Source organism: Mobula hypostoma, unplaced genomic scaffold (genome assembly GCF_963921235.1).
Source record: "Mobula hypostoma unplaced genomic scaffold, sMobHyp1.1 scaffold_64, whole genome shotgun sequence".
Lineage (NCBI taxonomy): Eukaryota > Metazoa > Chordata > Chondrichthyes > Myliobatiformes > Myliobatidae > Mobula > Mobula hypostoma.
Genome location: NW_026948239.1, coordinates 459,214 through 473,324, shown reverse-complemented (window position 1 = coordinate 473,324; position 14,111 = coordinate 459,214). Strand labels below are relative to the sequence as shown.

General features: G+C 47.8%; 1 protein-coding gene across 1 annotated transcript in view; it reads left to right on the top strand.

Moving 5' to 3' along the window:
- The window catches only part of LOC134342134 (NACHT, LRR and PYD domains-containing protein 3-like), a 46,977-nt gene that overhangs the window by 17,721 nt on the left and 15,145 nt on the right, over positions 1 to 14,111 (top strand). The window contains exons 6-7 of the mRNA XM_063040092.1: positions 1,688 to 1,859; positions 1,961 to 2,026. Of these exons, the coding sequence (XP_062896162.1) occupies positions 1,688 to 1,859; positions 1,961 to 2,026 (238 nt within the window). The remainder of the gene's footprint in view (positions 1 to 1,687; positions 1,860 to 1,960; positions 2,027 to 14,111) is intronic.

The window sequence follows — 14,111 nt, the reverse complement described above, 5'->3', positions numbered from 1 at the left end:
AATACTCCGAAACCTCATCCTCAACTATCGACTGCTGACATCTTCCCAAACGCTGATCAGACTAACTGGCCAATAATTTAAAATGGTCGGTCCTCCGGAACCACTCCAAAATCTAGTGATTCTTGAGCGGTCATTACTAATGTCTCCACAATCTCTTCAGCCTTCTCTTTCAGAAGCCATCGGGTGCAATTGATCTGGACTCATCTATCTTCAGAACTTTCAGCTTCCCGAGCGCCTTTTCCTCAATAATTGCAAATACACTCACTACTGCCACCTGACATTCTCAAATATCTGTCACATTCTAGTGTCTTTACAGTGAAGACTGACGCAAAATAGTTACTAACACCTTCCGCCATTGCCTTGTCCCCTGACAGTACCTCTCCACTGTCATTTTCCAGCGGCCCAATATCCACTTTCCCCTCTTTCACTCTTCATATATCAGACAGACCTTTTGGTAAGCTATTTCACATTATTCGCCAGCCTACCTTCATATTTCATATTTTCTCTACTTACGGCTTTTTAATTGTAAAAACATCCCACTCCTCCAGCTTTCTACTATTTTTTGTAATATTCTGTGCCCTCTCCTTTGTTTTTGTGCTGCTTTGACTACATCGTCAGCCACTGTTGATCATCTTCCCTTTACAGTAATTCTCCATCTTCATGATCATTCGTCCTACTTCTTCTGAATTGCTCCGAGAAACTCCAGCCATTCCTGCTCTGCCATTGTCCCTGTTCGTGTCACATTCGAGTTTATTTTTGCCCGGCTCCTCTCCTATGCCTCTGTAATTCCTTTATCCAACTGTCATACTGACACATCTAACTTTACCTTCCCCCTCTCAAACTGCAATGTGAGCTCTGCTATTTTATGATCACTGCCTCTTAAGGGCTTATTTACCTTAAGCTCCCCAATCAAATCGGGTGTAATACACAACACAGAATCCAGATACGTCTTTCCTATAGTGGGCTCAACCACAGGCTTCTCTCAAAAGCCATCTCATAGGCATTCTATAAATTCCCTCACTTGGGATTCAGTACTGACCTGATTTTCCAAAGCTACCTGCATATTGAAATTCCCCATGACTATTTTAACATTGACCTCTTTACATGCCTCTTCTCTCTCCCACTGGAATTTGTATCCCACATCCTGGTTACTGTTCCATCAGGGTCATTTTTCCTATGCAGTTTCTTAACATCTACATCGTCCGATCACATACCACCTCTTTATAAGGACTTTTATTTTTTTATGACAACAGTCAACCCAACCCTTTCACCCACCTGCCTCTCCTTTTGATTAAATATTTATCCTTGGACGTGAGCACCCAAATATGATCTTCTTTCAGCCACGATTCAGTGATGCCCACCATCCATTTTTGCTCTTTCACTGTCCCCTCTCTTCCGTTCCTGTTGTCACATCTTTTTGATGTAATGTTACACATTGATGGACAAGTAAATTAATCACATGGCATCTACTGCAGGGTATTGGTAAATCCTTATTCTTACACACTATTGATTTAGAATTTCCTTCAGTTACTGTTTCTCTGTTAATGACTGAACCCAGGGAGGATCAGGCAGCAGCCCAGTGACTGCATCAATTCTGAAGCTACTGGGACCGTGAACAGATATTTTCCTGCACATTCTCCATGTCTGTCTGTCTGCTCCACAGTAAATTCATTGTTTCCTTTTCTAGAAAGTCACTGAACTGACAGAGAAGGGAAACCGGACAGAGAGTTCCAGACTCTTCCTCAGTTTGGTGATGGGGAAAGGCTCCCGGGCCCGGAGGGCGATGTGGGAATCCTTTGTGACATGGAGGACTGAGCTGCCGAAGTTGGACAAAATACTGAAGGAAATACAAGAGCTTGGTATGTGAAAGTCACGCACTGAACACAAAGGCACTTTGAAATAAACAGTTTTAATTATTTTAGCTCTGTTTTCATGGACATTTTTTTTTAAATTTAAACAGGTCCTAATCCACAGGAATACATGAATATCGCCCAAGGGTTATCTGAATTACCCACTCAACTGATAGGTGAGTGATGAAATGCTCAGTTCAAACCACAACTCAAACATTAGGCTGTGGCTTGGCAGAAGCTGGGAATGAAAATTCACCATTAATCATTTGGTGATCTCTGGATTCAAGTTAGAATTCGGAGAATCTCTCGTTGCAGCCTGAATATCCTACCTTTAATTTTTCTACTAATCCAGCTGTTGGTTCTGCTGAAGCCTTCACTGCAGGCCCTAATGCTCTGAAAATCCCCATGCACCCCAGGCAGGCTCCTGATACACTGTATCATTCAGTCCAGTGACTTTTCTATCCTCAGACCTTTCAGATTCCGAAGCAACTTCTCCTTTGTAATAGCAGCTACACTCAATTCTGTCCGTGGATGCTCCTTACATTTTGGAATTCTGTTAGTGACTTCCACAGAGTTTGTCTGCCATTTCTTTTACACCCATTACTAAATCTACAACATCATTTAGCAGTGGTCAGATGTCAACCCTCTCTTTTTGTTTGCTCTTTATATATCTGGAAAAGGGAAAAAAATCTTTGGTATCCACTCTTATGTTATTGACCATACCCTCGCATTTTGTGCACATTCATGTATCTCTAGGAGCATCTATAACATAGTTTCCTCCAACATGACCTAAGCTGTAAATTCCAGGCACCCACCACCCTGTGAAAAAGCTACCCACATGTGCTCTAAATTTACCCCATCTCACCTCAATCAAATGTCCTCTGATATGAGCCACCAATCCTAAGTTTAAAGCAAAATACAGGCTCTCTACCCAAATTCTTATCTCTCTATCTTATAAACTTCTGTCAGATCTCTATTCTAACTCCAGAGTAAACAAACTTAGTTTATCAAACCTCTACTTGTAGCACATGACACCGAATCCACGCAAACGGGAGAAGGAAGAAAGCTCTCCCTGCCATGCCCGACCACAGTATCCTGCGTTCTGTAAATGTTGATGCTCTTCATAATCAGGATGATATCGACCTGCATTTTAAATATACTCAATGACTTGTCTTCCTTAGCCGTCTATGAGAATAATTTCATACATTCACCAACCACCAGAGAAAGCAATTTCTCGCAGTGTGGTTCCCCGCCAGCCAGGACAATTCACCACAGTTCCCAAGCATGTTAATTTTCTGTTGGAGCCTCCCATGTGGGACCTTGTCAAAGACACTACCAATATCCAAGTAGACTATCCATCTGTAACTTCACCCATCACCTTTGTCACCTCCTGGAGGAACTTGTACCGACCCTCAAACCCGGCCTTCCGTAAAATCTCCCAACTTAAATTCCCTCCATATACTTGTCTAAGAGACTCTTAAATTTCACTAGTGTATCTGCCTCCACCACTGACTCAGGCAGTGCATTCCATGCACCAACCACTCTCTGAGTAAAAAACCCTCCTCTAATAACCCCTTTGAACTTCCCACCCCTTACCTTAAAGCCATGTCCTCTTGTATTGAGCAGTGGTGCCCTGGGGAAGAGGCGCTGGCTGCCCACTCTATCTATTCCTCTTAATATCTTGTATACCTCTTTCGTGTCTCCTCTCATCCTCGTTTTCTCCAAAGAGTAAAGCCCCAGCTCCCTTAATCTCTGATCATAATCCATACTCTCTAAACCAGGCAGCATCCTGGTAAATCTCCTCTGTACCCTTTCCAATGCTTCCACATCCTTCCTATAGTGAGGTGACCAGAACTGAACACAGTACTCCAAGTGTGGCCTAACCAGAGTTTTACAGAGCTGCATCATTACATCGCAACTCTTAAATTGTATCCCTTGACTTATGAAAGCTAACACCACATAAGCTTTCTTAACTACACTATCTGCCTGTGAGGCAACTTTCAGGGATCTCTGGACATGTACCCCCAGATCCCTTTGCTCCTCCACACTACCAAGTATCCTGCCATTTACTTTGTACTCTGCCTTGGAGTTTGTCCTTCCAAAGTGTACCACCTGACACTTCTCCGGGTTGAACTCCATCTGCCACTTCTCAGCCCACTTTTGCATCCTATCAATGACTCTCTGAAATCTTCGACAATCCGCTACACTATCTACAACACCACCAACATTTGTGTTGTCCGTAAACTTGCCAACCCACACTTCTACCCTCACATCAAGCTCGTTAATAAAAATCACGAAAAGTAGAGGTCCCAGAACAGATCCTTGTGGGACACGACTAGTCACAATCCTCCAATCTGAATGTACTCTCTCCACCACAACCCTCTGCCTCCTGCAGGCAAGCCAATTCTGAATCCACCTGGCCAAACTTCCCTGGATCCCATGCCTTCTGACATTCTGAATAAGCCTAGCTTGTGGAACCTTGTCAAATGCCTTACTAAAATCCACGTAGATCACATCCACTGCACTACCCTCATCTATATGCCTGGTCACCTCCTCAAAGAACTCTATCAGGCTTGTTAGACATGATCTGCCCTTCACAAACCCATGCTGACTGTCGCTGATCAGACCATGATTCTCTAAATGCCCAAAGATCCTATCTCTAAGAATCTTTTCTAACAGGTTTCCCATCACAGACGTAAGGCTCACTGGTCTATAATTACCCGGACTATCCCTACTATCTTTTTTGAACAAAGGGAGAACATTTACCTCCCTCCAATCCTCTGGTACCATTCCCGTGGACAACGAGGACATAAAGATCCTAGCTAGAGGCGCGGCAATCTCTTCCCTCCCCTCGTGGAGCAGCCTGGGGAATATTCCGTCAGTCCCCGGGGACTTATCCGTCCTAATGTATTTTAACGACTGTAACACCTCCTCTCCCTTAATATCAACATGCTCCAGAACATCAACCTCACTCATATTGTCCTCACCGTTATCAAGTTCCCTCTCATTGGTGAATACCAAAGAGAAGTATTCATTGAGGACCTCGCTCATTTCCACAACCTCCAGGCACATCTTCCCACCTTTATCTCTAATTGGTCCTACCTTCACTCCTATCATCCTTTTGTTCTTCACATAATTGAAGAATGCCTTGGGGTTTTCCTTTACCCTACTCGCCAAGGCCTTCTCATGCCCCTTCTTGCTCTTCTCAGCCCCTTCTTAAGCTCCTTTCTTTATTCCCTATTTTCCTCAATAGACCCATCTGATCCTTGCTTCCTAAACCTCATGTATGCTGCCTTCTTCCTGCTGACTAGATTTTCCACCTCAATTGTCACCCATGGTTCCTTCATACTACCATTCTTTATCTTCCTCGCCGGGACAAATTTATCCCTAACATCCTGCAAGAGATCTCTAAGCATCAACCACATATCCATAGTACATTTCCCTGCAAAAACATCATCCCAATTTACATCCGCAAGTTCTAGCCTTATAGCCTCACAAATTGCCCTTCCCCAATTAAAGATTTCTCTGTCCTCTCTTATGATATCCTTTTCCATGATAATTCTAAAGGCCAGGAAGCGGTGGTCACTGTCACCCAAATGCTCACCCATTGTGACCTGACCCGGTTTGTTACCTAATACTAGATCTAGTACGGCATTGCCCCTGGTCCGCCTGTCCACATACTGTGACAGGAATCCGTCCTGGACACACTTAACAAACTCTGCCCCATCTAAACCCTTGGAACTAATCAGGTGCCAATCAAATATGGGAAGTTAAAGTCAACCATGATAACAACCCTGTTATTTTTGTACCTTTCCAAAATCTGCCTCCCAATCTACTCCTTGGTATCTCTGCTGCTACCAGGGGACCCATTGAATACGCCCAATAGAGTAACTGCTCCCTTCCTGTTCCTGACTTCCACCCATACCGACACAAAAGAGGATCCTTCTACATTACTCACCCTTTCTGTAGTTATAATAGTATCCCTGACCAGTAATGCCACCCCTCCTCCCTGCCCCCCCCCCACCTCTCTCCCTTTTAAAGCACTGAAATCCAGAAATATTGAGAATCCATTCCTGCCCTGGTGCCAGCAAAGTCTCTGTAATGGCCACTACATCATAATTCTATGTATGTAACCAAGCTCTCAGTTCATCACCTTTGTTCCTGATGCTTCTTGCATTGAGGTACACACACTTTAGCCCTTCTACCTTACTACCTTTACACCCTTTATTCTGCTTCTCTTTCCTCAAAGCCTCTCTGTTCGTTAGATCTGGCTTTACTCCATGCACTTCTTTCACTGCTCTATCGCTCCGGGTCCCATCCCCCTTGCAAATTTGTTTAAACCCTCCTGAACCATGCTTGCAAACCTACCTGCAAGGATATTACTCCCCGTCGAGTTCAGGTGCAACCCATCCAATCTGTACAGGTCCCACCTTCCCCAGAAGAGATCCCAATGATCCAAAAATCTAAAAAGCTACTCCCTGCACCAACTCCTCAGCACGCATTCAACTGCCATCTCCTCCAATTCTTACCATCACTGTCACATAGCACTGGCAGCAATCCTGAAAACGCCACCCTTGAGGTCCTGTTCTTCAGCCTTCTGCCTAGTTTCCGAAACTCACACTTCAGGACCACAACACTCTTCCTGCCTATGTTGTTGTTACCAACATGTATCATGACTTCTGGTTGCTTTCCCTCTTGTACCAGGATGTCGTGCACCCAGTCAGAGACATCCCAGACCCTGGCACCCGGGAGGCAACAAACCTCCAATGACGACAGTTCTCCACTTCTCCATCCCACCACTGTGCACCACAGGGTCAGAGTCAGTGCCAGAGGTCCATCCTCCGTGGCTCACACCTGGTCGGTCGTCCCCAACAACAGTACCAAGGATGGGAGACTTATTATTCAGGGAAATGGCCACAGGGGTGCTCTGCACTACCTGTCTACACACCTTCGCTTTGCCCCTCTGACTATCACCCAACGACCTGCTTCCGACAGCCTAGGTGTGACTACCTCCCTGTAGCTCTCATCTATGACTGCCTCATTCTCCCTTATGAGTCGAAGGTCATCCAGCTGCTCCAGATTCCTTACATGGTCTTCCAGATGGCCAAGATCTTGACACACTGTGAGACCGCACGGACCCCTGATAGTGTCCTGACGCACTGTGAGACACACACACACGTGACAGGGTCCTGACACATTGTGGGACACCACACACCCTTGACAGGGTCCTGATACCCTGTCAGACACCACACACGCCTGACAGGGTCCTCACACACTGTAAGACCTCACACTCAACTGACAGGGTCTGACACACTTTGAAAACCAATACATTCTTGATAGGGTTATCACAACCTGTGAGACCCCACACACCTGACTGGTTCCGGACGCACAGGTTAGACCCCACACATCCCTGACAGGGTTGTGATAGACTGTGGGACCCCACACAACCCTGACAGGGTCCTGACACACTGTGAGACTCCACACACCCCTGACAGAGTCCTGACATACTGTGAGACCCCACACACCCCTGATGGGACACACTGCGAGACCCCATACACTCCTGACAGGGCCCTAACACACTGTGAGACCTCACGTACCCCGGACACAGTCGGGACACACTGTGAGACCCAACACACCCCTGACAGGGTCCTGACGCACTGTGAGACCCCACACACACCAGACAGGTTTTTGACACTCTGTGGGACCCCTCCCACACTTGACAAGCTCCTGACACACTGTGCGACCAGACACACCCCTGAGAGGGTCCTGACACACTGAGATCCCACACACCCCTGACAGCGACCGGACACACTATGAGACCCCACACACCCCTGACAGTGTCCTGACAGACTGTGAGACATCACACACCCCTGACAGGGTCCTGACACAGTGTGAGACCCCACACAACGCTGACAGGGTCCTGACACACTGCGAGACCCCACACATTCCTCATAGGGTCCTGACACACTGTGAAACCCCACACACCCCTGACATGGTCCTGACACACTGTGAGACCCCACACGGCCCTGACGGGGACCTGACATACTGTGAGATCCCGTACACTCCTGACAGGGTCCTGACACACTGTGAGACCCTACACACTTCCAACAGGGTCCTGACACACAGTGACACCTAAAACACCCCTGACGGGGACCTGACAAATTGTGAGACCCTATACACTACTGACAGGGCCCTGACACACTGTGAGACCCCACACACCCCGGCGGGATCCTGACAAACTCTGAGACACCACACACCCCTCAGATGGTCCTGACACACTGTGAGACACCACACACCCCTCAGATGGTCCTGACACACTGTGAGACCCCACACACCCCTGACAGGGTCCTGACACACTGTGAGACCAAACACACTCCCAACAGGGTCCTGACACACAGTGACTCCTCAAACACCCCTCACAGGGTCCTGACGCATTGTGAGACACCACACACTCCTAACAGGTTCTTGACACACTGTGAGAGCCCATACACCCCTGACAGGGACCGGACACACTGTGAGATCCCACACACACCTGATAGGGTCCTGACACACTGTGATACAGCACACACCACGGACTGGGTCCTGATACTATGTGACAGCGCACACACACCCGACAGGGTCCTGACACACTGTGATACCTCAAACACACATGAGAGTGTCCTGACACACTGTGAGACCTGACACAAAACTGAGAGGGGCCTGATACACAGTGATACATCAAACACCCCTGAGAGGGTCCTGAAACACCGTGAGAACCCACACACCAGGGCAGGGCCCTGACACACAGCCAGAAACCACACACACCTGACAGGTTCCTGACACACTGTAGGACCCCACACACCCCTGAGAGGGACCTTTCACACTCTGAGACCCCACACAGGTCTGACAGGGTCCTGACACACTGTGAGACCCCATACACTGCTGACAGGGTCCTGACACACTGTGAGACCCCAAACACCCCTGAGAAGGTCCTGACACACTGTGAGACCAAACAGACCTCTGACCATGTCCTGTCACACTGTGAGACTCCACACACCCCTGACAGGGACCTGACACGCTGTGAGATCCCACACACCCATGACAGGGACCCATCACACTGTGAGACCCCACACATGCTGACAATGTCCTGTCACACTGTGAGACCCCACACACCCCTGACAGGGACCTGACACACTGTGAGACCCCAGACATCTCTGACAGGGACCTGACACACTGTGAGACCCCACACACACCTGAAAGGTTCCTGATACGCTGTGAGACCCCGCACACCGCTGGCAGGGTTCTGTCAGACTGTGAGACACCACACTCCCCAGACAGGGTCGTGACACACTGTGAGACTCCACACACCCCTGACAGGGTCCGGAGACATTGTGAGACGACACACACCCCTGACTGGTTCCTGACACACTGTAAGACCCCACACACCCATGACAGGGTCCTGACACACTGTGAGACCCTACACACCCCTGACAGGGTCCTGACACACTGTGAGAACCCACATGCCCCTAACAGGGCCCTAATACACCGTGAGAGCCCATACACCCCTGACAAGGTCCTGACACTCTGTGAGACCCCATATACACCTAACAGGGTCCTGACACACCGTGATACCCCACACAGCCCTAGCAGGGTCCTGACAAACTGTGAGACCCCACGCACGCCCGAGAGACTCCTGACACACTGTGAGACCACGCACGCCCCTGGCAGGGTGCTGACCCACTGTGAAGCTCCACACACCCCTGACAGGGTCCTGACAGACTGTGAGACACCACACACCCCTGATAGGGTCCTGACACACTGTGAGACCTCACACACCCCTGGCAGGGTCCTGACACACTGTGATACCTCACACACCCCTGGCAGAGTCCTGACACACTGTGACACCCCACACGCGCCTGACAGGGTCCTGTCGCACTGTGAGACCCAGTGGCAGCACCAGAGATTTTTTCTTGCTGGTGCTACGGAAGGGCTGAATGATTCAGTGATGGTGCTGAGGAATGCACTATATGGTAACATATATTCGCAAGTCCAGACGCATGCTGCTAAAAAGTCAATTTCAAGCATTATGTGCCTGCTATAAATGCCTCTGTCGATTCACAAGCAACAGCAATTGATAGATCTAATATAGAAATGAACTGTTACAGTGTCAACGGCATCGGAGACAACCTGGGCTACACGGAGCATCAACAAAAAAACAAACAGAGCATCCGAGCAACAGCGTACAACGTGAATCACGCACCAATCCTGCAACCAGCGTCAAATGCGTGCTTTTCAACTGAAAAACACAACACAAACCAACTGCTATTCGCATTACATAGACAGCAATGCCAAAAGATACACCGTTATTAAAGTCAAATAAGGCAAACAACAGATGCAAGGCTTTACCAGGAGTTGGACAAATCGTACTCTGACTATGCAATACCTGAATTAATTCGGCTACTGAATGTAAAACAAGAATCAACAGAATCACCGCTTGGAAGTCTAAGCAAAACCAGTAGGCTTAATAGCAGTAAATATAATAGTTTAGCATTTGCAGGAAACATAAGGACTGTGGGGTATCCACCACAAAATAATAATAATAATAATAATAATAATAATAATCAGCATTAGTCTTTGCACAATTTTTTTAAAAAATCAACTGCACTCACCATTATTGTTTTCAGAGAAGCACAATCCGTCTGTTGTTGTGATTGTTGGCGAAAGCATCACTGATTTTCTGGATGTCAAGTGCTTTGGTCCTCCGGCTGTTTATGGCCAACAGAGACAAGTTGCTGTTCCGAGCATCGCCGCTGCTATTCCTTAAGTAGTTTTTGACGCGTCTGAGGCAAGGGAAACTCCGTTCGCATGAGGCCGATGTAAGATTAGTTTGTATAAATCTATAAATGCATCGCGGTAGGATGTCATTAGAGCTAGGAATTCCACTGTTTCATTCCCACTGTCTGTCCTTGCTTTTGTTTTATTTCCAGTGGACGCCAAACCTGATGTAGCTCTGCAGTCAGGTTCACTTCAGTCACTCCATAGTATTGGGTCATTGACCAAAGACAATTCTTGTCCAGGAAGAACTTGTGTTTGGGACTCAATGCTGAGACTCCAGTCAAAACAGCCCTAGTCTCAATTGAGAACCATCTTTTCATTTCAGTCAGAAGTCTGTCTATAACTGAATAGAAACAGTGATTGCGAAGGTCATCAGAGGATGTGACAGGTGTGCGTTCAGTTTGGGCCTCAACAACAAAATCATGTAGGCGGTGGGGTGGCTGGGCCTGTCTCCTTTCACGTGGTCTGCTCTGTATACCGGCCTTGACGCACAGGTCCCTAGCTCTTGTCTGAATTTCACTCCATGATTCCTGTCCCCATTTTGCTGAGAGTGCATCGATAACAGGCTGAGCCAAATCCACAGCAGATGAAAGCTCCAAACTGGGAGATTGTAGCTGGTCTGACATGAACTTGGTGACTCGGAATAAATCCTCAAACAGAGTGAGAAGTAAAGCAAACTGCTCATCAATCAGTCCATTTACAGCTCTGGCCTCCGTTTTCCTCCGTGCATTTGGTTGACCCATAATATCCTGTAGTGTAGCTAGAATGGCAGGGAGTGATTTCCTTATAGCCCACAAAGCTGTATACTGCCATGCCCAGCATGTATCTGACAATTTCTTCAACTCCACGGGCAACAGAGTTTGAAAAGAAGTTGTAAAGCACCTGAACAATTTCAAAGAACTCACCCGCTTGTTGTGCAGTGCTCACAACATCCACTGAACAAAGGTTAAGTCTGTGAGCATGGCAGTGTATATATAATGCCTGCGGGACCTCTTTCCTGAACCTCTCTTGTATCCCGTTATTGCACCCGGACATCACTGCCGCCCCGTCATAACACTGACCGAAACACGCGTTCTTATCAATAACACACTGGGCAAGTGTCTGTTCAATGTTTTTAAGAAGCAACTCTGTGCCCAACCCTTCTGCTGGAGTGGAGTGCAAGAATTCTTCAAGCACTGTTTCGTTATTCAAATACCGTATCACCACTGATATTTGCTCCTTTTTACTCAGGTCTTTACTTTCATCCACCATGATGGTAAAATGTCTAGCCTCCTTGATTTCTGCACTTATTTGACGTCTGACCATATCTGCCATAATACCCATAATTTCATTTTGGATATCGTGATGGGTGTTTTTTGCATTCCCAGGATTCCCCTCTTTTTTTTTTAGCTACAGTCTTATCAAACTTCCCAATTACACTGAGCAACTGAACAATGTTTCCCGTATTGCCAGATCCATCATCCTCCCGGTGTCCTTGCTGGGCAACGCCTTGGCACGCAGTATAGAGTAGAGACTCAATCACTGCTCTCATATACTCACGATTTTCTTGGACAATCTTTGCATGTCCTTTATCAAGCATATTTCCCAATCTTGAACCGTCTTGTTTTCTCAATCTGAATTTGGCCCATGCCTCCATAGCAAACTTACATGGTGGGTTTTGAGAGCTGTTGTAGCTTTCCGCCAGTTGCGCTAACCGATGACAGTGAAGGTAGACTCAGAATGGAACCCATATCCTCCACACAGGAAACCCCTGCATGCGAAGCAGAATGTAGCATCTTTTATGAGTGAATATTCCAGCCAGGAGTACAGGTCAAACCAGCCACAAATACTCCTTTGCTGATTGCCAAACTGTTGCGAAGGGTACTTTTTCAATGCTGGCCGACAGGGTCCTTCCTCAGGCTGCTGGCTAACATTGCTAACAGTATTCCCACTCGCCCTCAAGTTCCTTCGATGAACTGCTATCGTCCTGATCCCCACTTAGTTCTTTCTGCATGTCACTTTCAATTAAGACAGGCTCAGGCTGAGACACCACTGATTCCCCTGGATGAGGTTGTTTTCTGACTAAAAATCAATCCATTTTTCACGCTGCCAAAATAATGCACGTGCTGGGCCCTCGCTCGCTTGCAAAAGCACAATGTGTGCGCGTGGCATCGGTTAGTCTCGCGAGACCACGGATCTGCGCCTGGATGTATACTATCAATCTCTCGTGTGAGTGAGAGTGAGTGACATCACCACCTTAGGACAGCAACGGCAAGACATTGACAAGAAACGAATAAGCAGAAGTGTAGAGTGGATCTGACAGAGTTTATAACTTTATCGCCACGTGGGTGGTGCTATGGTAATTGGGGGCGCTGTTTCACTAGATCAACTGGAGAAACAAGCTGTATTCAAAACTATACAGAGAAAGCAAAGCAACTGCAGATAATTTCTTGGTGGTGCTATTGCAATTTCTGCTGGGGCTATAGCCCCAGCTAGCACCACCTTAGCGCCGCCCCTGGTGAGAGCCCACACACCCTTGACAGGGACCTGACACATTGTGAGACGCCACACACCCCTGACAAACTGTGATACCCCACAAGCCCCTGACAGGTTCCTGACAGATTGTGAGACCCCACACACCCCTGACAGGGTCCTGACACTCTTTGTGAGCCCATACATCCCTGGTAGGGTCCTGACACACTGAAAAGCCCCACAAACCCTGACAAGATCCTGACAGACTGTGTGACCCCACACACCCCTCACAGGGATGTGACACACCGTGAGACGCCACACACCCCTGACAGGGTCCTGACATACTGTGAGACCCAACACACCTCTGTCACACTGTGTGACCTAATACACAGCAGACATGGTCCTGACACACTGTGAGGACCCACACGTCCCGGAAAGGGTCGGTCACACTGAGGACGCACCCACTCCTGACAGGTTCCTGACACACTTTGAGACCGTACACACCCCTGATAGGATCCTGACATACTGAGACACCACACTCCCCTGACAGGGTCCTGACACACTGTGATAGCCCATACAAGGAGTTTGGTGCTTACTGTTCTGGTTAACAACAGACGATGCAATCCGGGTCATATTACGATCGAGAAACGAGACACCCCACACACCCTTCACAGGGTCCTATCACACTGTGAGACCCATAACACCCAAAAAGGGTCCTGATACACTGAGACACCACACACCCCTGACAAGTTTTTGACACACTGTGAGACCCCACAGACCCGTGACAATGTCCTGTCAAACAGAGAGACCCGACACACCGCTGCCAGGGTCCTGACACACTGTGAGTCCCCACACACCCCTGACAGGGTCCTGACACACTGTGAGACCCCAGACACCCCTGACAGAGACCTGACACACTGTGAGACCCCACACATCCCTGACAGGGTCCTGACACACTGTGAGACCCCACACACCCCTGACAGGGACCTGACACTC